This window comes from Saccopteryx leptura, chromosome 5, assembly GCF_036850995.1.
Source record: "Saccopteryx leptura isolate mSacLep1 chromosome 5, mSacLep1_pri_phased_curated, whole genome shotgun sequence".
In the NCBI taxonomy this organism is placed as follows: Eukaryota; Metazoa; Chordata; class Mammalia; order Chiroptera; family Emballonuridae; genus Saccopteryx; species Saccopteryx leptura.
In genome coordinates this window covers 93,279,206-93,306,395 of record NC_089507.1, presented here as the reverse complement: position 1 = coordinate 93,306,395, position 27,190 = coordinate 93,279,206, and the positions used below count along the sequence as shown (strand labels likewise).

General features: G+C 38.6%; 1 protein-coding gene across 3 annotated transcripts in view; it reads right to left on the bottom strand.

Annotated features, from left to right (window-relative positions):
* Positions 1–931: 931 nt before the first annotated feature.
* Positions 932–27,190, bottom strand: part of EGF (epidermal growth factor) — a 102,936-nt gene continuing 76,677 nt past the window's right edge. Inside the window, exons 20-24 of one of the 3 annotated variants that reach the window (XM_066386940.1) lie at positions 26,634–26,778; positions 22,278–22,445; positions 10,326–10,443; positions 6,207–6,312; positions 933–4,239 (exon numbers count right to left, since the gene is read on the bottom strand). In XM_066386940.1, coding sequence (XP_066243037.1) covers positions 4,040–4,239; positions 6,207–6,312; positions 10,326–10,443; positions 22,278–22,445; positions 26,634–26,778 — 737 coding nt within the window. In that variant the 3' untranslated portion in view covers positions 933–4,039. Of the gene's footprint in view, positions 4,240–6,206; positions 6,313–10,325; positions 10,444–22,277; positions 22,446–26,633; positions 26,779–27,190 lie in introns of all 3 variants that reach the window. The other 2 variants (XM_066386941.1, XR_010751701.1) reach the window with 2 other exon arrangements.

Here is a 27,190-nt window from a genome sequence, read left to right as displayed (position 1 = left end):
CAGAAAAATAGACAATCAGACCAATGGAACAGAATAGAAAGTCCAGAAATAAAACCACATATATATAGTCAACTAATTTTTGATAAAGGGGCCAAGAACACACAATGGAGAAAAGAAAGCCTCTTCAATAAATGGTGCTGGGAAAACTGGAAAGCCACATGCAAAAGAATGAAACTGGACTACAGTCTCTCCCCCTGTACAAAAATTAACTCAAAATGGATCAAAGATCTAAACATAAGACCTGAAATAATTAAGTACATAGAAGAAGACATAGGTACTCAACTCATGGACCTGGGTTTTAAAGAGCATTTTATGAATTTGACTCCACAGGCAAGAGAAGTGAAGGCAAAAATTAATGAATGGGACTACATCAGACTAAGAAGTTTTTGCTCAGCAAGAGAAACTGATAACAAAATAAACAGAAAGCCAACTAAATGGGAAATGATATTTTCAAACAACAGCTCAGATAAGGGCCTAATATCCAAAATATACAAAGAACTCATAAAACTCAACAACAAACAAACAAACAATCCAATAAAAAAATGGGAAGAGGATATGAATAGACACTTCTCCCAGGAAGAAATACAAATGGCCAACAGATATATGAAAAGATGCTCATCTTCTTTAGCTATTAGAGAAATGCAAATCAAAACGGCAATGAGATACCACCTCACACCTGTTCGATTAGCAGTTATTAGCAAGACAGGTAATAGCAAATGTTGGAGAGGCTGTGGAGAAAAAGGAACCCTCATACACTGTTGGTGGGACTGTAAAGTAGTACAACCATTATGGAAGAAAGTATGAAAAAAATGAGAATTCAAATAATTTACAGCTCTTAGTTTAGTATGTCTTCTGAAGGCTTGATTGTTGAGTGAGGCACATCTTAACTTTGCTTCTGGTCCACCAGATTTGGAAACTGAACCATGTCAGAGGGCCAAATATACACTGTAGGGGTGTTGTGGGGAAGAATCACCACCAACTAGGAAGTTTTTCTGTGTAGAAATTTCTATGCTTCCTAAAGTTTCTGTCCCAGATATGTGATGGTATTGAATCATATGTTAATCATTTGCATACTTTCCTATTGAACTGTGCGGTTCCTAACATATGACTACTAGCTACCTAAACCCTTGTCAAACTCCAAACACAAAAATGCTCTGCTTCAGGCATGCCTGGAGCTAAAGAGCTCAGGATGAAACAATATGGAGAAGTGCTTCTCATTTAAAGATTTCAATAAGAAAAAGTAAAACAAAAAAATCAATATAGTCTTGCCTGTCACACATACTTTAATCGACTATTTTTCCTTTCTCACAGTGTTTGATTTGGGTTTGGGGTTGTTGGGATTTTTTTTAAAGAATTTATTATGTAGTACTTTTAACATATTTTCAATTATCACACACTAATCATTTATTCACAGGAAAAAGATATCAGTTGGGAATCAAGGCTAACAGGTGGAACTAGAACATTAGGCTTTCAAAAGAATGCAATGTATATACTAAGCACTCACTAGGTGCGATAAAAAAGGGCAGAATGCTCATTTTAAATGTAGTCGGTGATGTTTAGTCAAACAGAATCACAATCAGGCATTATGCACAATGAAATCATAAATGTTAGGCTATAAGAATATTCAGTCTGGAAAATATGCAAATCAAGTAGATGAAAATACTCTCTCTAAAAATAAATGTTTAAAGGAGGGTATTTCTGGTAGAGACATGGAGCCACAAGAAAGGAAGCTACCACCCTGGCCAGGTAGCTCAGGTGGTTGGAGCATCATCCTGGTTGCCAGTTCTTTCCCCAGTCAGGGCACATATAGGAGCAGATGAGTATTTCAGTCTCTCTCTCCCTCTCTTTATTTTGCTCTCTCTGTCTCTAAAATTAATACAATAAACATTTTGGAAAGAAAAAAAGAAGAAAGAGGCTACCTTTTCATGGTGACTTGTTGACTGAAGACTACAAAGCAGTTCTTTCTTTACTCTGACCAAGGAAGGAGTTAGGGTTAGAGCCTGGTTCAGAAGGTAGCATATTCATTGAAAAGCTCCAAGGAAACAGGGACTTTCTAGTTCGAAGATAACGCTATGTTATGGGCTATTGTGGTCTCATGTCATCTCTTTAGTTATCTTTGAAATCCTAGGAGAATGAGGTGCTAAAATATAAAATATAATCTAAACCCTTAAAGCTTCAAAAGTACTCACTTATGAAAGAAAAAAATATTCACACTTGGGAATATAATTTCCCTATATTTGGGGAAATTATGACCATTGTTCTTCCAAGGTCAGTTCACTCAAAAATAAAAAACAGGTCTTCTGATTTTCTAGGGTTATCAACTGTCAAATCAAAGCAAAACTAAATAGAGAAAAATCTAAATTAACTGGGGAAAGGGTCATAGTGAATATTTAACTAATATAAGTTATCCTTCCCACCACCAAATCTTTGTCAAAATTTTTAAGGGGTACCCATTTGAAGAGATGTACTTCATTTAAAAATTTTTTATTTTATTTTATTTCAGTGAGAGGATAGGTGGAGACAGACTTCTGCATGCGCATGGACCAGGATCTACCCAGAAAGCCCACAAGGGGGCGACCCTCTGCGGGTTGCTTTGTTGCTCAGCAACCGTGGCAATTTTTTTAGCGCCTTAGGTGGAGGCTACAGGAACCATCCTCAGCACCTGAAGCCAACTCAAACCAAATGGCTGCAGGAGGGTGACAGAAAAGAGGGGGGGGGGGGAGAGAGAGAGAGAGAGAGAGAGAGGAGAGGGGTGGGGTGGAGAAGCAGATGGTTGCTTCTCCTGTGTGCCCTGACTGGAATCGAACTTGGGTCTTCCACACACCAGGCCGATGCTCTACCACTGAGCCAACCAGCCAGGGCCAATATACTTCATTTTTATGTTGACTTCCTGTATAACCAAAGTTCAAGGAATTGAAGAAAAAGAAAAAAAAGATGAATGAAAGGACTAGTTAATGCAGGAACTAAACAACCCAAAGCCTTGGACAATCCCCAGTTTCTGTGTTAGGTTGTGTAAATCATGATAACAATGCCTGTGTGCAAGAATGATTCTTATTTACAACACCTTGTGAAAATTTACTTTATAAGTTTAAGAAATTTCAATTTTTTAAAAAGGAGTAGCAATATCAAGATTGGTGAATCATTTGGATTCAACTCTAACATGCCCACAGACTATAATTTACTACTTGACCGGTATACAATAAAAGGTTTAAATTTCATGGTGATTTTATTTAAATAATTAGGAGAAATCTATTGCTGTTCATAGTGAAAATAAACCTGGTAATTCTCTTACAATCTCATATTTGAAAATAAGTAAAAATTGTATACAAACACATAAAGGGAAAATTTACCATTTTCATTAGAAACAACTTCTGAGGGGGAGAGGATAGCAATGACTGAGAAACACTGAAGTCTTTTGGGTAATGTTTAAAATGTTTTCATTTAAAGATTTTAAAATAGAAAAAACAAATCATCTAATTCTGAAGAAATCAGGTTCTAATTGAGTACATCTCTCATTAATTTATAATTCATTCTTCAAAATTGCCAATGCGGATAAGTTAAATGATAAGTGATAAATGTCTGCAATGTATTATAACAGTAATTTTAATAATCTAACCATCTCGTGAGACTGAGCTAAATGGCTGTCCAGATAAAAGAAGTTTCTTTATAACTGATGAAACCAGTATGACTGCCCACTTTAACCCCAGATTTCTTCTGGGGCTACAGGGGGTGGGAATCTATCTGTACTGATTATTGAAGACAGCACAATTTATAAAGCACAACTGTCCCCACTGGTTTCTAGAGAGTTGAAAGTCTGTGATGGCACTGCTTGAAGGAAGAAGCAAAAACACAATTCATATTTGTTTCCAGGATGCTGAGCAGGTGATTAGTTGTAAAGATTGTGGAGTCAAAATTTGTATTTTTCCTCTACTTTTTGAAACAAAATATTACTGTCCACATGAACAGTTTCTTCTTCAACTTCCACTTTTCACCGAGTCTGTTCCAATTGATGCAGGGTGTCCGGGGCCCTTTGTTGCCATCATGGGTTAGCTGACCAGAGAGAACGGGGCTTCTCAACACCCACAGCACCTGGCCGTGCTGCACAGGAGGGGAGAGGAGAGCTGCACTCCGTTCTCTGGGGACCAGAGCCACTACCACTGGGTGGTGGAATGCCGCAGCCGTGCTCTGTGCCCATACACATCTGGGGCTCCTTCCTCCATGATGTCGGCTGCACTGATCCTGTACAAAAAAATATTATTTTAGAATTCACATCATTCACAATCTCCAGCAAGAGAGACCCTAATATTAGTGGCTGGAGAAAAAGCCTGAAATATATGGCACAAAATAAACAATTCCCAAACCATTCTGGTTCCTTTTTTTTTTTTTTTTTTTTTTTTTTATTATAGTAAGTTTGGTTGGTGGAGATGACTCAAAGAACTATGCTACCTGACATTGATCTTTAGCTTCCCCTGTGTATTTCCTCTCTCCCCATCTGGACCATAAATGACTCGACAACAGAGCTCAGGCTTGAAACGCACCTGCACTCCTACCCTTGAGCATGGTGCTCTGCCCCTCTGCTGGGGTTTTGCACTTAACTGGCACCATCTGATGTTGGCTGAGGTCAATGAATATGGTTCTGTGGGCCCACCACTAATACAGCCTGTGTTTTAATAGGTTTTCCAGGAGCAGAGGAGGAATTGGCAAAGAGCCCGTCTTGATCTTTTATCTTATTCCCCACTCGGTCTGCCCACCTCCGATCTCTCTGGGCACTTTCACCACAGGCATTTATGAGACAGCTGGACATGACTGGGGCTGTGATCACTCACGTTAAGAGACAGTTACATGAGTGGCCCACAGAGAATGGATCAAACTGTTTGCAGTAGAGTGAGCAAAAACAGAAATATTCTAATCTATTCCTGAATACTCATTCAGCTGAGTCCTTAGCTCTTTTCTGAGTTTAACCATACTCGGGTCAAATCACTGTGCTATTGGATAACTTGCAAAATTATATTATATGTGCCTCTAAAATGGATTACCTTTATAACTAAGAATTATGTGTTTTTAGCTCTTCAAGAAAAATTAGTATGTACTTATAAGATATTCCATTGCTTTTTAATAATGCTATTAATAACAAAATCCAAGTACCTTTTGAAAATGTTCAATGTTTTCATTATCCAGGTAACAGCAATACTAGTAGCATATATAACACTATAATATTTACTGTAATTTTAATAGTCAATTCTTAAGTGTAGCTTAATAGCCAGGGTCTTCTTCAAATTAGGAAGGAAAGTTCTACTGAGTTGGGTTACATGTCAACATATATACAAGAGGTAAATTAAGAGTAATTTTTAAAAATAAGAAGCCTATATTCTCTCTACAAGGAAATCTGAGGAGAAGACTGTGGTAATAAGCACATATGTGAAGAGAAAATACCAGAAAATATAAGTGCAGCTAAAAACACTAGCAGGGGAACTGTTTTTGTTGGCTCAAAGTTTTCTGAACCTTTCTCAAGGTTTATGGTGCAAAGCATATTCAGGCTTGTTCTCTAGGTTATGAAACAGAACTTTAATATCTGAGACTGAATCCCAAAAATTTTATCATAATACAACTCTTATCAAAGTGTGTCTAACTCCATTTATATCTGAGGCAGACTGAGTTCTAGAACAACTTGAGGACCTGAGTTGACTTTTGTGGCCTCTCGCTCTCCCAGTGGCCTGGCTGGACTTCATCAATGTCTAGACATCTAGCTGAGGGCTAGTCCCTTACAAGACTTGAATACTCCTGGATCCCTGGGAGAACCCCCTGATCAACTTAATTTACAGAAAACTTTCTTACTAAAACATGGAACACGTTCTCTTAGAGCTATTGACAATTTCACCGTAATTATACCTATAGCTACTGACATAAACACAAACACCAAGAATGACCTAAAAACCCGACCTAATTCAAAATAATGAGTCAACTCAACGTGTACTTTCTCAAGTGATCTAGCAGACTGCTGCTATGTAACCAGAGTTTTGAATGACCATGGTAACCTCACATAAGCCAGGAATTCGGTCCAAATATCTCTCTCTGAAGCTCAATGGCATTCCAATACAACCCAGATGCTCATATAGCTTATCCAATGTAACTATTGTTTCTGTGCTTAAATGAGACTTTTAACAATCAGGAAATTGTTCAGGATAAAGGTAAAGATAGCCATTCACCAGGCTCCAGGGAAGAAAATTGGCCAACATCTGTTGCCTGACCATCTTGAGGGGCCGCAGGTTGATTTCCATTTCTGAAATTCTGGTGTTCCTTTATAACCACAAACTGCAGAGAATAAAAGGAAGAAAGAGAAAGAGAACACTGTTATAGTTCATACATTATCTTAACATGCATGAAATCAGTCTGTGGCTGCCTTGTGTTCATCCTATGGAAAGTGAAAGCTAAAAGAAAGGCCCTGTCAAATTTATTTCTCTGGCTAATGAGAAATTTAATTTCAAATCAGAACTTTATGTTACTCTCTATTAAGGCAATGAGGTCCTATCAATACCTTTACTGAACAATCTATTATAAATCTAGAATCCCAACTTTTGGATCATGAATCCCTGGGGGAGACTGTTATACTTTAAGCAATTCAAGAAGCTATAAGTGTTCTAAGCATGGCCAATAGGTGAGAAAAGTAATATTTCATATGTGTATGTGCTCAAACTTTTCAAATGTGTGTATATTCAGTTAAGAAAACTTATTTAAACATTCTGCCAAATTCTGAGCAATTGGGGTTATGCATGGGTAGTAATAACTAATAGTGTAATTACTGTTTGCAGGGATCCACCAAATTCTTTTGCACAGTTGCATGGGAACCAAAATTCTAAAAGGCAGGCCCAAAAAACATTTCTCTTTGTTTAACAAAATTATTATATTTGAATTATCCACAATTGATGTGGCACTTGCAATGATCAGAGTTCACTGGCTCACATTCACTCCAGATAATTAGATGTTAAAATAGATCAATGACAAAAGGAAAGAAAAGAAGTGCCCCCAGCTCCAGATAAAGGATGTAGTTTGGCAAAGTGTTTTTTGTTTGTTGTCAATCAATGATTCAGAGGAAAGACTGGCCAAAATTTTGACTGAGCAAACTCCATTGGTTCAGAAACGGGCCCTCCATAAGAAGGATCCCATAATTCAAAAATACAATGAGGAAAAAGGAATAGAAAAAAACACACCTTGCTTTTACTTATATTTGAGAAAAGGATAGAAAGGAATGATGAGTGGAGTTGATTAGGAAGAGGAATGTTGATTGTGGAAGAGTGGATCCTCTGAACACATGTCTTCTTTTTTTAAAGTAAGTATAGGGGAGATACAGAGACAGACTCCCACATGTACCCCACCTGGGATCTACCCAGCAACCCCCATCTGGTGCCGATGCTCTGCTCATCTGGGGCCATGGTCGTAACAGAGCCATCCTCAGTGTACAGGGCCAACGTGCTCACATCAATTGAGCCATGGCTGAGGGAGGGGAAGAGAGAAAAAGAGAAAGAGAGACAAAAGGAGGAGGGGGGAAGAAGCAAATGGTCACCTCTCCTGTGTGCCCTGACTGGGAATTGAACCTGGGACTTCCACATGCCAGGTTGATGCTCTACCACTGAACCAACTGGCCAGGGATGAACACATGTTTCCATTCTCTTATTTTCCACAACACTAACCACCTTCCTCTTCATTAATGGTCTCTCTGCAGCAACATTTTGTAAAATTACTACATGACCCACTGTTTATGTAAACATGCCCATTATTTCCAGCTTGAGTCAACACTCAGCTCTCTGCACTGCTAATTTTCCAACCACATGTTTCTCTGTGAGGACATAGGTCCCTGAATCCTGGGCTGAGATGTGGATGGCAGCGGATAGAACCAGTTTTGTTTCTGCTGCTTCTCCTCATAGTTTGGTGCTCAGCTCTCTCCTGCTTTCACTGATACCTGCAGTGGCAGTTGGCATCAGCGACAGTTATGACAGTGAGGGGACTGAGCTTGGAAGCCCTAGTCCACCAGCCACAGCTCTGAGCCAATAAGCTGCTTATAACAATGACAAGTGTTTTTGATTTCTTTAAAAGAAAAAAACAAAAACAAAACAAGATACAAACAGATTGTGTGTTTCCTTTTCTCCCATGATTTAAGTCAGATAAATTAAACTTGCTACCCCAAACCTGAATAAAATACCATACAGACTGACAAGAACAATCTAGAGATAATTTAGAAACCCACAAAGTCCTAAAGCCTAAAAGAACTGAGGCCCTCTCTATAGCTAGGTCCATCTAGAATCACAGACGTGTAGAATCCCTAGAGGCAGAAGGGATCTTAGAGCTCATACAATCCAAATGCCTTAGTGTCCTGAAGAGGAAGCAGGGTTAAGTGACCTGCTAAAAATTAGACAGCCAATTGGTGGTGGTGGTGGGGGGGGGTAAGGCTAGAATTCCCATTTCTTACTGTATTTCCACACTCAAGTCCAATCAGAAAATAAGTGTATGTGGAATACTTAGAACAGGGAAGACAGATGATCACTTGTTAATTAAAAGCATAGCTACAGCCTGGTCTGTGGTGGTGCAGCAGATAGAGCGTTGACCTGGAATGCTGAGGTCGCCCTGGGGTTGCCAGGTCAAAGCATATACCAATGAACAGCTAGAGTGAAGCAACTACTTCTCATCCCTCTCATCCACCTCTGTAAAATCAATAAATTTAAAAAAAAAAAAAAAGAAAGAAAAGAAAAAGCATAGCTACAGGAAAGCTAGCCTCTGGGAATGCCCATGAGGTGGAGGCTGGGAAGTGGGCAAAATGATGTGGGAAGGATCCCCAAAGGTGCCTTTGTCCCTCTATAGCCTCTACTTAATAACTTTTTCCCTTTTTCTCACAGGCTTTCAATCCCCCATGGACCTGCCATATATTCCAGCCTCTTCCACCATCTATCCCACAATTAATACCAACAGCACATAGTGAGCCAGTTACATGATCACTGACAAGTTTCTGGAAACAAAAATTTCAAATTTCAAGTGTTTAACCTGTCTTAAGTGTGCCCTCTAGTGTTCAAATATTGATTAGTGAAGTGGGTGATCTGTGCGGCATTTTAAACTTGACTATATAGGGATGCCTAGGTGCATTTGAATTTAATTTTGAACTTTCAGTATTAGTATGAATTGAACTAAGTGTCCTGTCTTTTTTACTTTTTCTTTTTTTTTTTTTTGCTAAATCTGGCAACTATTTTACTGATGAAGTAGTGACACGGCAATACTTGGACTGGAAGTTTTAATTTGATCTTATCAGAATCAATAGAGCTACAGTACAAAATGCAATAAAGAACATAGTTGAAATTTGTGGTGGGGTAAGCAGCTCCATTGACCAGAATTGGTCAGTGAGTAATGATAGATTTGTTCAGTAACAAACATAGCAACTCCAGATGCATTTCAGGAAAAAAAAAGTTCTAGCAAGTTTTTTTTTGAAGAAATGGTCCTTATCACTTCTGATTTTAGGTAGACAGGGATTTAAAATGTTTGTGAAAAAAAATAAAAAGAAGCATGACCAGTTGGTGGCACAGTGGAATGAACATCAACCTGGGATGTTGAGGACCCAGGCTCAAAACCAGAGGTAGCTGGCTTGAGCATGGGCTTACCAGCTTGAGCATGAGTTTGCCTGTTTAAGAATGGAATCATAGACACGACCCTGTGGTCACTGGCTTGAGTGCAAAAGTCACTGGCTTGAAGCCCAAGATCACTCACTTGAACCCAAGGTTGCTGGCTTGAGCAAGGGGTCACTGGCTCAGCTGGTGCCCCCAGTCAAGGAACAAATGAGAAAGCAATCAATTAACAACTAGAGTATCGCAACTATGAATTGATTCTTTTCATCTCTCCCCCTTCCTGTCTGTCTATACCTGTCTGTCTGTCTGTCTCTCTTTTTCGGAAAAAAAAAAAAAAAAAGAAAACAGTTAGGAGACTACCCTTGGGTTTTTAAGATCCATCTAAAGGGGATCACCTAAAAATCAGAAAAGAGTTTTCACATACACATTGAAATCTAAGTTATAGGAAGAAACTGTATGAGAAAAAAATATTCCATAAGTTTTTTGCGCCATTAAATTATGGCACTATTGTTGCCTGTCGGATTACTTTAAATGAGGCCAAAGTTCCCAATCAATGGCACCCGCCCAGGACCACCCCAGTTACTGTGATGTTAGCTAACATTATCACCTGCTGGAAGTTAGAGTAGTATCCAGTCTCTCTGACTTCAGAAGAACAAGAGAAAAGTGAACTGGGGTTAATATAAGGACAATTTCTTGCTTCCTGTAATTTGGTCACATTACCCAAGGTTGGGGACAGGATGACATCCCAGCCTCTCTATCTGCAGGTCTGCTAACGCTCACATCTCTGTTTGATTCTTCATAAGGGTTTTTTGGATTTTTCGATACCAGCTTCTGAGTCCTGCAATAAAACCAAAATGTGAGACAATCTCAAAATGAAACAATGAACACTCAGTGATGGTCAGGAACAGCTATATTTGCTACTGAAATTTAGGTACTTAAAATACATGTGAGAGGGAGTGACGTCAGAGAAATGACGCCATGAGGAGGGCTCCCTATATCTCTCCCTGAAATTTCAACAAGTTCAACAACTAGAGACAGAAAAACGATCCCAGGAGCATCTGAAATACACATAAACTGAACAAAGGTCAGCAATCTAAGAGAACCCAATGGAGAGACATGATATTTTTTAGGGCCTCTTGCTCTGCATACAGTAGCTGGGGCAACTTCTTGCCAGCAGATACAGGGTGAAAAACACATTCTTATGGAACAGACCTCAGAGAACACTGCAGAAGTTGGGCAGGCTAGGCTATAGGCTTTTTAACAAGGAAGAAGCCTGCAGAGAGCAATCCCATGGAATGCTAAGGCAAATTTAACTAGATATACATGGGGAACCTTAGAAAGCCTGAACAGAAGTCAACTTGCTCCCCTACCTCTTAAACTGGTGGCTCAGGTCAGCACAGCTTTCATACTCAGGGCTGTGCTCTAAAAAAAACCTGGAGGAGGGACTTGCAGCTTTTAAAACCTCCTGTTCTGCAGGCAGTGACTGGGGCATCTTTCTGCCAGCCAATACAGGTTACAAAGTGCAAAAAGCCTGGGGAGAGTGGCCCCACAGAGTGCTGAGGCATACTGGACATGCCTGGAGGCTCATAGAAAGACACCTTGAGAGCAATTGGCTCCCAGCCCTGCCTGATTATGCTGGCAGCTCTGGCTGGCAAAGCCTTAGTGAGAGCCCTGTGCTGAGTGGAAATTAAGGAGGGATTTACCAGTTCTCAGGGCCTCTTAAGCTCCAGGCAGTGGCAGGGTCACTTCACAGCTGGGTCACCAGGCTGCTGGTTCAGGAAGGAGAGATTTGGAGAGAGGCTCCAGAAAAACAGACTCTCCCATTGTTGGAGCATGCAAACACTAACAAGCCCCAACTACCAACGAGACTGAGGCCTAGTATACCATAGCGACACATCAACTGCAAATCTCGACCTAAGTGTGCCACAGGGGCAGAGCCTGGGGTACAGTGCCACCGACCAAGAAGAGAGAGAAGAAGGAAAAAGGAAGATAACCTCTCAAAATCAAGAATAATCCACAGTTTTTATAAACGTTTCCACTTTTTCTTTCATTTTTTTTTTCATTTTTATTTTTTTTCTTCCACCTTGGTCCTTTTATCCTCTTTTTGTCTTATTCCTTTCTCTTCATCTTGAACTTCATTACCCATAGGTCTTACATTTTCCATTCTTCTATATCTTTTTTCTTTTTTCTTTCTCTCTATGAGGGTTACATTCCAAAACCCTTAACTGTCTCCCCTTTCTTTTCCCATTTTCCTTTTTCTCCCTCTCTCTTGGTTTCTTCTTTATCTTTCACTTTTCCTCTAATTCGATCCTCACTCAAAAACAAATTATTTTATTTTTGGATTCAAATTTTTTCTTTGTGGCATATTGTGTGCTTTTTACTTTGCTTTTTAATTCATTAGCATTCTCCCCAACCCCAGCTCTCCATTTTATGTAGTTTTTGTTCCATTTAATACAATAGTATTTTTTTCCTTTTCTTGTTTTTTTCTTGTCTCTTTCACTATATCTCTCATTCAAATATCATTTACAAGCAAATTGTATTATTCTTGATCCAAATTTTTTCCTTATAGCATTTTGTGGGTCCTTATCTCGTTTTTTGCCCCCTTTCCCCAACTCAGGCCCCCCGTTCTAGATAGTTTTTGTTCCATTTAGCACAATATAATTCTCAGTTTTTCACAATATTTTCTCAAAAAATAATAATAATTTATTTTATTTTATATTCTTTATTAATTCTTATTAGTGTTATTAACAAAACCACCCTCAGATGCCATTAAGGAAAAGGAAATCGAATATCATGGATACAAAAGACAGAGATGTAGCACAGATAGATGAGGAAAAGTCTATAGAAAAAAATTTTAATAGATTAAAAATCTTGAAGTTAAATGACAGAGAATTTAAAACAGAAATCCTAAAAATACTCAGAGATATACAAGAAAGCACAGAAAGGCAATTTAGGGAGCTCAAAAAACAACTCAATGAACACAAAGAATATAGTACCAAGGAAACTGAAACTATGAAAACAAATCAAACAGAGAAGAAAAACTCAATTCATGAACTGAAAAACAAGGTAACAAGCTTAGCTAATAGAACAGGCCAGATAGAAGAAAGAATTAGTGACAAAGAAGACAGGCAACTAGAGGCACAACAGAGAGAAGAGGAAAGAGACTCACAAATTAAAAAAAAAGAGAAAGCCCTAAGGAATAATCTGACTCCATCAAAAAGAGCAATGTAAGAATAATAGGTATATCAGAAGGAGAAGAGAGAAAAAATGGAATGGAGAACATATTCAAACAAATAATAGATGAGAACTTCCCAAGCCTGTGGAAAGAACTAAAGCCTCAAATTCAAGAAGCAAACAGAACACCAAGTTATCTTAACCCCAACAAACCTACTACAATGCACATCATAATGAAATTGGCACAAACCAATGACAAAGAAAAAATTCTCAAGGCAGCAAGGAAAAAGAATACAACATATAAAGGAAGGCCCATTAGATTATCATCAGATTTCTCAGCAGAAACTCTACAAGCTAGAAGAGAGTAGACCCCAATATTTAAAGTTCTGAAAGAAAGGAACTACCAGCCAAGAATACTATACCCATCAAAGCTATCCTTCAAATACAAAGGAGAAATAAAAACATTCACAGATAAAGAAAAGATGAGGAAATTTATCACCATAAAACTCCCACTTCAGGAATGTCTAAAGGGGGTTTTCTGAACAGATACAAAGAACAAAACAAAACAGAACCACAATTAAAAGCTCCACTAAGAACACAATAATATCAAATTTAAACTATAATGACAAAAACAAAAAAGGGGGAGAGGATGAAGATTAACAGTAGCAAAGGAGGATGGAGTGCAGAAGCACTCATGAGATAGTGTACAACAATGAATATGATAGGTACCCTTTCCATTACTTAATGGTAACCACCCCTGAAAAAAGCAACACAGAAGCACATGACTTGAAAAAAGAAGTAACAAAAAAAAGAAGTATGGAATACAACCCAAAAAAAACAAATGATAGAAAAACAAAAGAGAAGAATCAAACAAGATACAAAACAGAAAGCAATATATAAAATGGCAATAGGAAACCCTCAAGTGTCAATAATTACACTAAATGTAAATGAATTGAAATTATCAATAATAAGACACAGAGTAGCAGAATGGATTAAAAAAAGAAAATCCAACTGTATGCTGCCTACAAGAAACACATCTGAGCAACAAGGATAAAAACAAATTCAAAGTGAAAGGCTAGAAAACAATATTCCAAGCAAATAACATCCAAAAAAAGCAGGTATAGCAATACTCATATCGAACAATGCTGACTACAAGACAGCAAATGTAATCAGAGACAAAAATGGTCATTTCATAATGATTAAGGGGACACTGAATCAAGAAGACATAACACTTCTTAATATATATGCACCAAACCAAGGAGCACCAAAATATATAAGACAGCTACTGACTGACCTAAAAACAAAAACTGACAAAAATACAATCACACTTGGAGACCTCAATACACCACTAATGGCTCTAGATCATTCATCCAAACAAAAAATCAATAAAGAAATATTGGCCTTAAATGAAACACTAGAACAATTGGATATGATAGACATCTAAAGGACATTTCATCCCAAGTGCCAGATTATACATTTTTCTATAGTGTACATGGAACATTTTCAAGAATTGACCATATGTTGGGCCTCAAAAATAAAATCAGCAAATTCAGAAAAATTGAAATTATATCAAGCATATTTTCTGATCATAAAGCCTTGAAACTAGAATTCAACTGCAAAAACAGAGGTAAAAAAACCCACAAAAATATAGAAATTAAATAACATACTTTTAAAAAATGAGTGGGTCAAAGAAGAAATAAGTGCAGAGATCAAAAGATACATACAGACAAATAAAAATAACAACACAACATATCAGAATCTCTGGGATGCAGCAAAAGCAGTAATAAGAGGAAAGTTCATATCACTACAGGCCTATATGAACAAACAAGAGAGAGCCCAAGTAAACCACTTAACTTCACATCTTAAGGAACTAGAAAAAGAAAAACAAAGACAACCCAAAACCAGCAGAAGAAAGGAAATAATAAAAATCAGAGCAGAAATAAATAAAAAGAGAACAGAAAAACTATAGAAAAAATTAATAAAACAAGGAGCTGGTTCTTTAAAAAGATCAACAAAATTGACAAACCCTGGCAAGACTCACCAAGGAAAAAAGAGAAAGGACTCATATAAACAAAATCCAAAATAAAAGAGGAGAAATCACCACGGACACCGTAGATATACAAAGAATTATTGTAGAATACTATGAAAAACTATATGCCACCAAATTTAACAATATAGAAGAAATTGATAAATTCTTAGAACAATACAATCTTCCTAGACCGAGTCATGAAGAAGCAAGAAAGCCTAAGCAAACCCATAAGCAGGGAGGAAATAGAAAAAAACTATTAAAAACCTCCCCCAAAATAAAAGTCCAGGGCCAGACGACTATACTAGTGAATTCTATCAAACATTCAAAGAAGACTTGGTTCCTATTCTACTCAAAGTCTTCCAAAAAAAGTGAAGAAGAAGCAATACTTCCAAACATATTTTATGAGGCCAACAGAACCCTCATACTGAAACCTGGCAAGGATGGCACAAAACAAGAAAACTACAGACCAATATCTCTAATGAATACAGATGCTAAAATACTAAACAAAATACTAGCAAATCGAATACAACAACACATTAAAAAAATAATACATCATGATCAAGTGGGATTCATCCCAGAATCAAAAGGATGGTTCAACATATGTAAAATGGTTAACGTAATACACCATATCAACAAAACAAAGAACAAACACCACAGGATCTTATCAATAGATTTTGATAAAATACAATACAATTTTATGTATAAGACTCTCAACAAAATGGGTATAAAAGGAAAATATCTCAACATAATAAAGGCCATTTATGATAAACCATCATCTAACATCATATTAAATGGCATAAAACAGGGCTTTTCCCCTTAAATCAGGAAAAAGACAGAGTTGCCCACTCTCTCCACTCTTATTTAATGTGGTGCTGAAAGTTCTAGCCAGAGCAATAAGACAAGAAAAAGAAATAAAAGGCATTTACATTGGAAAAGAAGAAGGAAAGGTATCACTGTTTGCAGATTATATGATCTTATACATCGAAAACCCCAAAGACTCCACAAAAAGATTACTAGAAACAATAAACCAATATAGCAAGGTCACAGGATACACAATTAATATACAAAAATCCACTGCCTTCCCATATGCCAACAATGAAACAGGAGAAAATGAACTAAAAAAAATAATCCCCTTCATGGTTGCAACAACAACAAAATAATACCTAGGAATAAACATAACAAAGAATATAAAGGACTTATATAATGAAAACTACAAAGCATTGTTAAGGGAAATCAAAAAAGATACAATGAAATGGAAAAATATTCCTTGTTCTTGGATAGGAAGAATAAATATAGTCAAAATGACCATATTACCCAAAGCAATATACAAATTCAAAGCAATTCCCATCAAAATTCCAATGATATTTTTCAAAGAAATGGAACAAATAATCATCAGATTTATATGGAACTATAAAAAACCCTGAATAGCCAAAGCAATCCTAAGGAAAAAGAACGAAGCTGGGGGCATTACAATACCTGACTTCAAATTATAGAGCCACGATAATCAAATCAGCATTGTATTGGCAGAAAAATAGACACTCAGACCAATGGAACAGAATAGAAAGCCCAGAAATAAAACCACATGTATATGGTCAAATAATTTTTGACAAAGGGGCCAACAACACACAATAGAGAAAAGAAAGCCTCTTCAACAAATGGTGCTGGGAAAACTGGAAAGCCACATGTAAAAGAATGAAACTTGATTACAGTTTGTCCCCTTGTACTAAAATTAATTCAAATGGATTAACGACCTAAATATAAGACCTGAAACAATAAAGTACATAGAAGAAAACATAGGTACTAAACTCATGGACCTTGGTTATAAAAGAGCATTTTATTAATTTGACTCCAAAGGCAAAGGTAGTGAAGGCAAAGATAAATGAATGAGATCACATCAGACTAAGAAGTTTTTGCACAGCAAGAGAAATTGACAACAAAACAAACAGACAGCCAACTAAATGGGAGATGATATTTTCAAATAACAGCTCAAATAAGGGCCTAATATCCAAAATATACAATGAACTCATAAAACTCAACAACAAACAATCCAATAAAAAATGGGAAGAGGACATGAACAGATACTTCTCTCAGGAAGAAATATAAATGGCCAACAGATATATGAAAAGATGCTCATTTTCATTAGTTATTAGAGAAATGCAAATCAAAACTACAATGAGATACCACCTCATGCCTGTTAGATTAGCTATTATCAACAAAACAGGTAATCACAAGTGTTGAAAAGGCTGTGGAGAAAAAGGAACCCTCATCCACTGTTGGTGGGAATGTACAACCATTATGGAAGAAACTATGGTGGTTCCTCAAAAAACTAAAAATAAAACTACCATATGACCCAGCAATCCCTCTACTGGGTATATACCCCCAAAACTCAGAAACATTGGTACATAAAGACACATGCAGCCCCATGTTCACTGCGGCATGTTCACAGTGACCAAGACATGGAAACAACCAAAAAGCCCTTTAATAGATGACCAGATAAAGAAGATTTGGTACATATATACTATGGAATACTACTCAGCCATAAGAAATGATGACATCAGATCATTTACAACAACATGGATGGACCTTGATAACATTATACTGAGTCAAATAAGTAAATCAGAAAAAACTAATAACTGTATGATTCCATACATAGGTGGGACATAAAAATGAGACTAAGAGACATGGACAAGAGTGTGGTGGTTATAGGGGGGGGACAGAAGAAGTTGGGGGATGGGAGGGGCACAAAGAAAACCAGATAGAAGGTGATGGAAGACAATTTGACTTTGGGTGATGGGTATGCAACATAATTAAATATCAAAATAATCTGGAGATGTTTTCTCTGAACATATGTACCCTGATTTATTAATGTCACCCTATTAAAATTAATTTAAAAATACATGTGAGAGAATAACTATTAAGAAAAGTAGAAACACAATTTGGGGGTTTTAAGGCATTATTTCCTGCAGAAGTCTTCAGATGATGCTTCACTTTTTTCAAAGTTCTGTGAAATGGGGATTGCGGGGGAGCCATACATTCATTCAGTCATGGACCTGTCTACTGAGTACTAACTATATCCCAGGCATTGTCCTAGTACTGGAGATATCACAACCAAAAAAGAACAAAAATATCTCAACCTTAATGGATTTACTGTTTGATGGGGAGCAGGGCAGTCTATGAAAGTAGTATTACAGCCATTGTGTGACATACAGTATATGAACTCCATTTTACAAGTGAAGCCAGTGGGGTTGAAGACAGCAGTGACTCACCCAAGGCACACAACTAGCTGGGCAGCCTGGAAGCTGGGCCATAACAGCGAATCATCTAGGCCAGAGGTCGGGAACCTTTTTGGCTAAGAGAGCCATGAATGCCACATATTTTAAAATGTAATTCCATGAGAGCCATACAGCGACCCGTGTACGTTACGCATTATCCAATAAAAATTTGGTGTTGTCCCGGAGGACAGCTGTGATTGGCTTCAGCCACCCACAACCATGAACATGAGTGGTAGAAAATGAATGGATTGAGCCCTGGCCGGTTGGCTCAGTGGTAGAGCGTCGGCCTGGCGTGTAGGAGTCCCAGGTTCAATTCCTGGCCAGGGCACACAGGAGAAGCACCCATCTGCTTCTCCACCCCTCCCTCTCTTCTTCCTCTCTGTCTCTTTCTTCCCCTCCCACAGCCAAGGCTCCACTGGAGCAAAGTTTCCCGGGCACTGAGGATGGCTCTGTGGCCCCTGCCTCAGGCACTAGAATGGCTCTGATTGTGGCAGAGCGACGCCTTAAGATGGGCAGAGCATCGCTGCCTCCCCGTTTCCAGCTTCGGAAAAAAAAAAAAGAAAGAAAATGAATGGATTGAAATACATGAGAATGTTTTATATTTTTAATGTTATTTTTTTTATTAAATGTATGTTGTGAGCCAGATGCAGCCATCAAAAGAGCCACATCTGGCTTGCGAGCCATAGGTTCCCGACCCCTGGTCTAAGATACTTCCACTGGCTTGCCACAATCTCCTGCTCACAGGCATAGAACAAGAGTGGGGGGCCCAAGAGCATATTGTCTAATAGTTACCAAGCCAGGAAATAAACCAGGTATCTGACTCCAAATTCAAAATTTTATAAATGCATATTTGGTTGATAAACACTAAGCACTAAGTCTATACAATGCATGGTGTCATGCACTGAGGGTAAGGGGTGAAAGGAAGGGAAATCTAACATTAAGGTGAAACCCCTGTCCTCAAAGCAGTGGCCTCTAGAGGGAGAGAGACAGGTATATAATGTACTAAGTGGCCATATAGGCAATGAAGGGAATGGGGTGGTGAAGCAGCCTAATTCCCTATCTGAGGGCATCGTTGTGACAACAGGCTTGCCTGGACATCTGAGCAAGGGCAACAGAAAGGGAGGAGCTACCTTATCTTGGGAGCTGTGCATTCAGTGTAACGGATCTTTCCAGGAAATGCTGTGGGGTTGTTATTTTTAATCAAAGGGATCAAGAAAAAAAATTAAAGCAAGGGGCTAATGCAATCAGTTCCAAAGTTGCAAAGTTACAGTTGTGATAGAATACTTCCTGTTGTTTCAAAAAATCTAGATCTATGAATAATATTATACTTTAAAAATTATTTAATTTCACAATTTTTTGAGAGATATACGAGACAAATAATGTCAAACAATCTAGACAAACCAGGCAAGGACTGATACAGAGTAAGAAATAACTGACTCTAACTCTTTAAAGAAAGTCATATAGCACACCTAATTTATCATCTTACTTTAGTGACACGGCAATACTTGGACTGGAAGTTTTAATTTGATCTTATCAGAATCAATAGAGCTACAGTACAAATGCAGTAAAGAACATAGTTGAAATTTGTGGTGGGGTAAGCAGCTCCATTGACCAGAATTGGTCAGTGAATAATGATAGATTTGTTCAGAAACAAACGTAGCAACTCCAGATGCATTTCAGCAAAAAGAAATAAAGTTCTAGCAAGTTTTCTTTTTGAAGAAATGGTCCTTATCACTTCTGATTTTAGGTAGACAGGGGTCAGAGGCTAAAGACATTCTTATTTGTGTAAAGTCTCATCTCTCAGCTGAGCTGGTCTTTAAATTCTAAGTCAGAAAGGCCAGCAATTTGCCATTGGCTTTTGATCCAGAGCTCTGAAGAATATAACAGAACATAAACATACTTATTATGGCCCTGGCCGGTTGGCTCAGCGGTAGAGCGTCGGCCTGGTGTGTGGGGGACCCGGGTTCGATTCTTGGCCAGGGCACATAGGAGAAGTGCCCATTTGCTTCTCCACCCCTCCCCCTCCTTCCTCTCTGTCTCTCTCTTCCCCTCCCGCAGCCAAGGCTCCACTGGAGCAAAGATGGCCCAGGCGATGGGGATGGCTCCTTGGCCTTTGCACCAGGCGCTAGAGTGGCTCTGGTCGCGGCAGAGCGATGCCCCGGAGGGGCAGAGCATCGCCCCCTGGTGGGCGTGCTGGGTGGATCCTGGTCGGGCGCATGCGGGAGTCTGTCTGACTGTCTCTCCCCGTTTCCAGCTTCAGAAAAATACAAACAAAACAAAACAAAACAAAAAAAACATACTTATTATGCCATAGCACATAAAGTGAGAAAAAATATCTAATAATTGTCACACATAAACTTAAGTTTTTGCTCCCAACTTTTCCTATACTATTATTTACCAAGCATCTATTTTGCTTCTAGCATTCTGTCCAACGGATGGAGCACCAATTATTTAATGTTCTTTCCACAGACATCCAAGCTGGTGATTGAATACCAGGCTACAAAGAACAATGGTTATTGGTGGACCACTGAATTAAAATTTCAAGTTGTGCCTGAGAATCTTGTGTCTCAAGATAGAAAAGAGTTTGGAACATGTGACTCTTTGGGGGAAGATTACAATTCATGGAAAATCATTATAATAACAGGTTCTAAATGCCAGAGATACACTAAATTCTTTACTTAGATTAATTTAATTAATCCCACAATATCTCTTAAGTACTATTCTTGTTTCCATTGTATAACAAAGAAAATTAATGAATACAAAAGTCAGATAACATGCTTGATGTTATTTAGACATGAACCAGGAATTGAACCTGTGCAGTTTGAATCTACAGCCCGTGCCCTGAACCACTACACTAGGGTATAGCAGGATCTCAGACAAGCACACCTTGAGTGATATGTTAAATTCTCCAAAACACAAAACAGTTGACATCTGTGAGGTTGTATAGTACTGATAAGGGTGGTTGGATTTTTATTGGCACATAGTGGTAGGCATTCTGTACATTCCCAGAGAAATGGGACCTATCAGTTAAGTAGGTCTTCGGTTTTCAAGCCATAAAATGAAGAGATCAAATTAGGTAATTCAATAAAGTCCCCTTCAATATCCGAGTATTATGACTCACTGATTTTGTACAGAACAAACTATAATGGAACATAAAATGCTTCTCAATATTGAGGGTGTGGAGGATGCTGTCCTACTGTTCAAGGAAATGGAAAATCAGCAGTGTGATGCCTATTCCCTCACCTTAATGTAGTACCCATTTTTAAAAATTAAATGTACACATTTTTTTCACAGTTTTTAACTTTTAACTTGAAATTATTAAATACACAAAATCCAAGGACCAGAAAGTTTTTCCAAGTTGGGGGAAATACTAATTTTCTTTTTTTTAAATATTATATTCCTCTTTATTGTTGTAATGGTCTTATTTTTATTTTTTAATTAAATTTAATGGGGTTACACTGGTTAACAAAATTATCCGGGTTTCAGGCGCACAATTCTACAACATATCTTTTGAACACTGTATTCTATGTTCACTCCTTCAAGTCAAGTTTCTGTCCATCACCATTTATCCCCCTTGTACCCTCTGCCAGCCCCCATCTTCCTGTCAATAACCACACTGTTGTGATTTCCTTTCCTTTTTTTTTTTTTCTTTTTTTTTCTCTTTTTGAGAGAGAGGAGAGAAGGAGAAAAGGAGGTGGGGAGGAGCGGGAAGCATCAACTTGTAGTAGTTGCTTCTCACATGTGCCTGGAGCAGGCAAGCCCAGGGTTTCGAACCAGTGACTTCAGCATTCTAGGTCAATACTTTACCCCCTCTGCCACTGCAGGTCAGGCTTGTGATTTTCTTGAACAAAAGATAATACATTGTGGGAACTCAAATCAACAGAAGGAAGCCATGAAAAACTTATACTGTCGTTATGGAGTCTAGGTGGGGAAAGCAGGTACAAGAAAGAAGAAGAATACAAAAATGTCTCATCAAATAACAGACCCTGACCTACAAAGGAGTGTGGAGCAGGACTGAAATAGAACACGAAAAAGTAAAACAACTGCTAATGTAGAACAGGGAAATCTAGCCCCTTGTCTTTCACTGCTATCCCAGTTCTGATCTAGTAAAGGGGTGGAAGACCCCCTCAAGGAGCAGGTGTTTCTCTGGGAGGGGCTTGTTCGAGTCTGAGAGTGCCGATGGAAAGAAAGAGTCACCTGTAGTAGTGAGCGACCCACAGCCCCAGGAGCAGCAGGAGGACAAGTGCCACCACGCAGACGGCCACCACAGTGATGTTCCGCTGCCGCCCGTGGCCAGCATGGCGCAGTTCCCACCATTTCAGGTCTCGGTGCTGACATCGCTCCCCGACGTAGCCAACAACACAGCTGTGACAAGACACAAACCAAGGTCAGCAGTGAGCCCTGGAAAAAGCTGCTTGTATTTTTCAGACTCAATATCCAGCTGTCTCTCAACCTCTGCATTTCCAGACTCAGCTTTTTGGAAGCATATGGAAAAAATCCATCAGGGGTCAGCTGGAAGCCCTCTATTTTATAAGTTAATGCTATGTGGACTTCCCCTTTTGTCTGTTTGCCCTGGGATTGATGGGGGATTCTGTATACTGCCTCTATGAGGCATTGCAGAACATTGATTAAAGATCAATTACTCTTAGGCTAAAAGCCTGAGGAGCTACCTTTAAGACCAACACAAAGCAACTTTGCCCGAAGAGTCAAGAGAGTTTTCAAACAAAAATGTTTGGCCAGATTGCAACGAAATCTAAATTCTAAGGAAGGAAGAATTTAAAAGCAGAATCATTCACCTGAGACCAGTCTATAAAATAATGCAAAGAAGGAAGCATATCTTGTCTATGGAGAAAGCTTTTTTTAGTGGGGTGACACTGTTAACAAAATTATACAGTTTCAGTTGCACAATTCCTCAAAACATCTTCTGTACTCTGTATTGTGTGTTCACCCTCCACCCCAGTCAAGTCACAATCCATCACCATTTATCTTCCACCATCCTCCTTATCTCCCCTCTCCCCCAGTAATTACCACACTGTTGTCTGTGTTCATAGGAAACTTTTTTTTTAATCACCAAGAGAAAAGCTCTCAGTAGAGACACACAAGAGTTTGCCTGCTTTATTTAAAGGGGAAAAAACTAAATGGAGGAAAAAAGTGGCATTCACCCGCAAATATCCTGCTGTTTCATCGTTGAACTTGGTACTAGAATTACCAGCAGCTAGGAACACAAATTGTGAACCTTCCGATGCAAGTAAATGAAACAATGCTGCCATCTATTGGGGATGAATGCTCACAGAAACTATCGGGATCTCGGGAAGAACCGTAGTTTATTATTCATGAGAGTATAAACTTTAAAAATATCCTAGTAAATATTTTGTGATAGTCACTTATTAGGCATATCTTCCTGTGGACGTGGACCAAGTTTCTATCTATTCACACAGTCACATTATTCTAAAAGGAGTTGAAGGAATAAATACATAGAGAATTGATAGCAGACCCCATGGTGGAGAGGGACCACATGTTAAAAACATTACACAAAGTCCCTTAATATCTAGATTCTGCCTTAGTTCTACCTTGAGTTGGTCAGAGGAACTTTGGCAAGTACTTTCAGAGCTAGGAGAGGAAAGATCCAGCATTTGTTAAGCACCTTATGTGTCTGACACTGTGCCGGGCACTTTTACTTATTCTGTTTTCAGTGGCATATCCCCATTTTACAGATGAGGAAAGTGAGGCTCAAATAGGATTAAGCAATCTGTACCATGTCAATCATCTAGGGAATGGCAGGTTCCATTCAAAAGGTTCTCTGATTTCTTCCTACTACAGTGAGCTGCTTCCAAAAAGGGTTTTAAAGGGACATGCACTTCTGAAAGCTATTCTTCTAGAACTGACCATGCAAAAGATGTCAGGATCTAAGTGTAGGAAGCATAAAGGACTATCAAGTGATTCCAGGCTTTCCTGGATACTGTTTTAATTGTAGCTCTTTGGTTATAGACATTTACTATCAATGTTTAGCATATGCTTTTAAACTGTTGGATATTAATAGGCCACACCTCGCATTCGCTCAGACATTTTAGGATCTCAAGGAATATACCAATACTAGACCAGTTACATGGCGAAAGTCCTGGATGCCAAGGCAGGCTGCAATATCAGAGCTTCTGTGAGCCTAATAAGACCCAGAGCCATCAGTCAGCATTCACAAGTTCACAAGAGTGGCTTGTACACCACTAGTTCTTTGGGTTATTGAGTTCTTCTCTTAAACCAAACAAAAGATTCCCTGGACAAAAAAATTTCCATCTCTAAGGTTAAACAATTTCAAGAAATTCTAGACTAAAAAAAGGTCAAGACTTTTTCACACATTGTGGTGTATCATGAATCAAAAATTGAAGGCTAGAGTATGCAGCATTTTTCAAAATGATTTGACTACATGACCCTTTTTTTTTCATGAAACATATCACAGCACCAGTGCTGGAAGATCATGGTCTAAAGATGGCCAGCCCAAGCACTGGCCGGATACCTTGGTTGGTGAGAGCATCATCCCAAAGCACAGAGGTTGCTGGTTCAATCCCCAGTCAGGGCACATGCAGGAACAGATCAATGTTCCTGTCTTTCTCTTTCCTTTCCTCTCTAGCTAAAATCAATAAACAAAAATATTTTAAAAAAGAAGAAGAAGACTTTTCCAGGAGTCTGGTTTGGTTCAAAACCAAACCAGAGTAAGTGAAGACCTCTTCTGAGCTTAGGAGGTTTGGGAACTTATGAGGAAGTTCCACGACATGGATTCCAGTTCTCACATCCCTGCATTCCCAGGCAGACAGGGTCCCTGTCTTCCAAGCAAAGAAAAAAGAGCGCCCTTTATAAACCTGCTCATTAGGAATATTCTGTGTGGAATACCGCCTAAGAGTTTCTAATAGAAGTTGGACTGGTAAGCTCCTTAGAGATGTGCTACTATGGAATTTAAAAAAGACGAGGTGAGGACATAGGGCAGGAAGAGGGAAGGGTTGAATGTTTGATTAAACCACACTTTTATTAAATGTAGAATTCAAAAACAAAGTTATGATCCAAATTAATGGGAACTCTTGTTATATTTTCAATATTGTTTTTTATTAAAGGTCCTTAAATTTAAGTGTTATTTCTATTTGGTCATTTTGAAACTCATGTTTAAAACATTGTCAGAGAAATATGATATTCTCATCAGTATTTAATGACAGAAAGGAAAGCGATGTGATAGAGTTTATAAACCATTTAATTAATTGACACTACCAGGTCCAAATAAAAATAATGTACTAATCTTGCAGGACCCTTCATATTATCATAAAGTTTATAAAAACAAAAGATGACCTACTACACTGGGACATTTGTTTTCATAATTTCATTATTTGGAATAATAAGAAACCATGAACGGGTAAAACAACTTGATTCTTAATATAAAAATCAAGAATAATTAGTACCGGGTTTATCTTAGGTTAGAAAATCATAGCATGCCAATATGAATAGGAAAGCAGATTTTTATTAGAACTGAGTTGTTTTTGCAAATATTCATGAGCACTTTTCATTATTTTTCTTAGGCTGTCATGGTAGATAATATAAGGCCATGCACTGTGTCACAGAATATAACTTAATTCTTCTAATAATTTAGACTATGTTTTTGCTGATTACCATTGATAAAACAATAAATTAGTTTTAAGGTGCTTGAAACTAATAGCACCTATTTGTGAGAATCAGAATATTTTATCACTCCTCCTCAGCCACAGAAAAAATTATCAGTGAGTCAGAAGTCTAGCATCAGGAAGCCTGTTTATTTTTCAGTATCTATCAATTCCCTCATATTGCCTTCGAAATGTGAAAGTAAAAAAAAAATAATAAAACCGATGCAGAACTAAACATCGTGAGTGTCGTTTATGAAAGGTTAGAAAGGGAAGCTTTTCTGAGTGAGCACGGCAGAGGGCCTCGCGGTTTCGGGCTTCAGGTGGACACTGCCCACGGAGAAATCGTCGTGGGGACAAGAAAGGAGCAAAACGCAGTAGTGGCTGCATCCAGCAGCTGTCACTACACAACAGAAGTGTAAACACCAACAACTATAAGGGAATTCAGAAAAAATAATATGTGTATATATTTGAGTTTTGAGAATTGAAGGCAAGAAGTCCAGTGAAAATATATACAACACTTCTGTAAATTCAGAAACACATCATGGATGCTCTTCTTGTATTTGGCAGAAAATAAGTCCAAGTTGAAGGGAATTCTCTCACAAACCTAAGTTTTTCAACCAGAATGAAAAGTTTAATCCCCAAACTGTACCAGCAGTAACACAAAGTTATTTAAGTAAAAGGGAAAATCACCAATTCCTTAAGTTCACATTTAGCACTGACAGCTGGGGCGGAGGAGGATGAGGTGCGACAGGCAGAGCGAGGGCAGCACGCACGCATTGTTTACCCGCAGTTATCTATTTCCCCGCAGGAGAAACCCATTTATAGAAAAGTATCCTTAATGTGAGTTTTACAAATGAGCTGAAAGGTGCTGGCCGTACTCTCCCGTCTTGAGTCTGAAGACAGCCGGACTTACTTGCAGGCGTAGTTGTCCACGGCTTCGATGTACATGCACACCCCGCCGTGGAGGCAGTACCCGGCGTGGGACGGGGGGCATTCCGGGTAACTATTTCTCACGGAATAGTGGCCACCCTCCCTGAGTGGAGAGGGTGGAGTCGAGTCTAGAAGAATCAAAGAGGTTACTTTTGTTTGCTGAAGCGATCGGCATCTTTCAGGTACAGGTATCCCCTGCTTTTTGAAAGTCCAACTTTACGCCACTTCACCTTAGGAAAGATCTACACTAGTACCCTATTTCGCTAACCAAAAGAAACTCAAAGAGGATTTTTGCTTTTATGAAAAGAGGCCAAAAATGAAAATAGCTTTCAGCGTTTGTTTTGCACGGCACTTAGGCCGGTGGCACCCCCGCAGCGAGAGCGGCCCCACCGAGCTCCCTCACCAACCACTCTGAGCATCTCGGCACCAGGCTGCCGTAGCTTTGAACTCTGTGAGCGTCTTTGCTTCATCTCCATTTATTTTGTGCACCTGTTAGCAAGATGCATTTCTAAGGTATCAGGAAAGCCTAAGAGCTCGTGA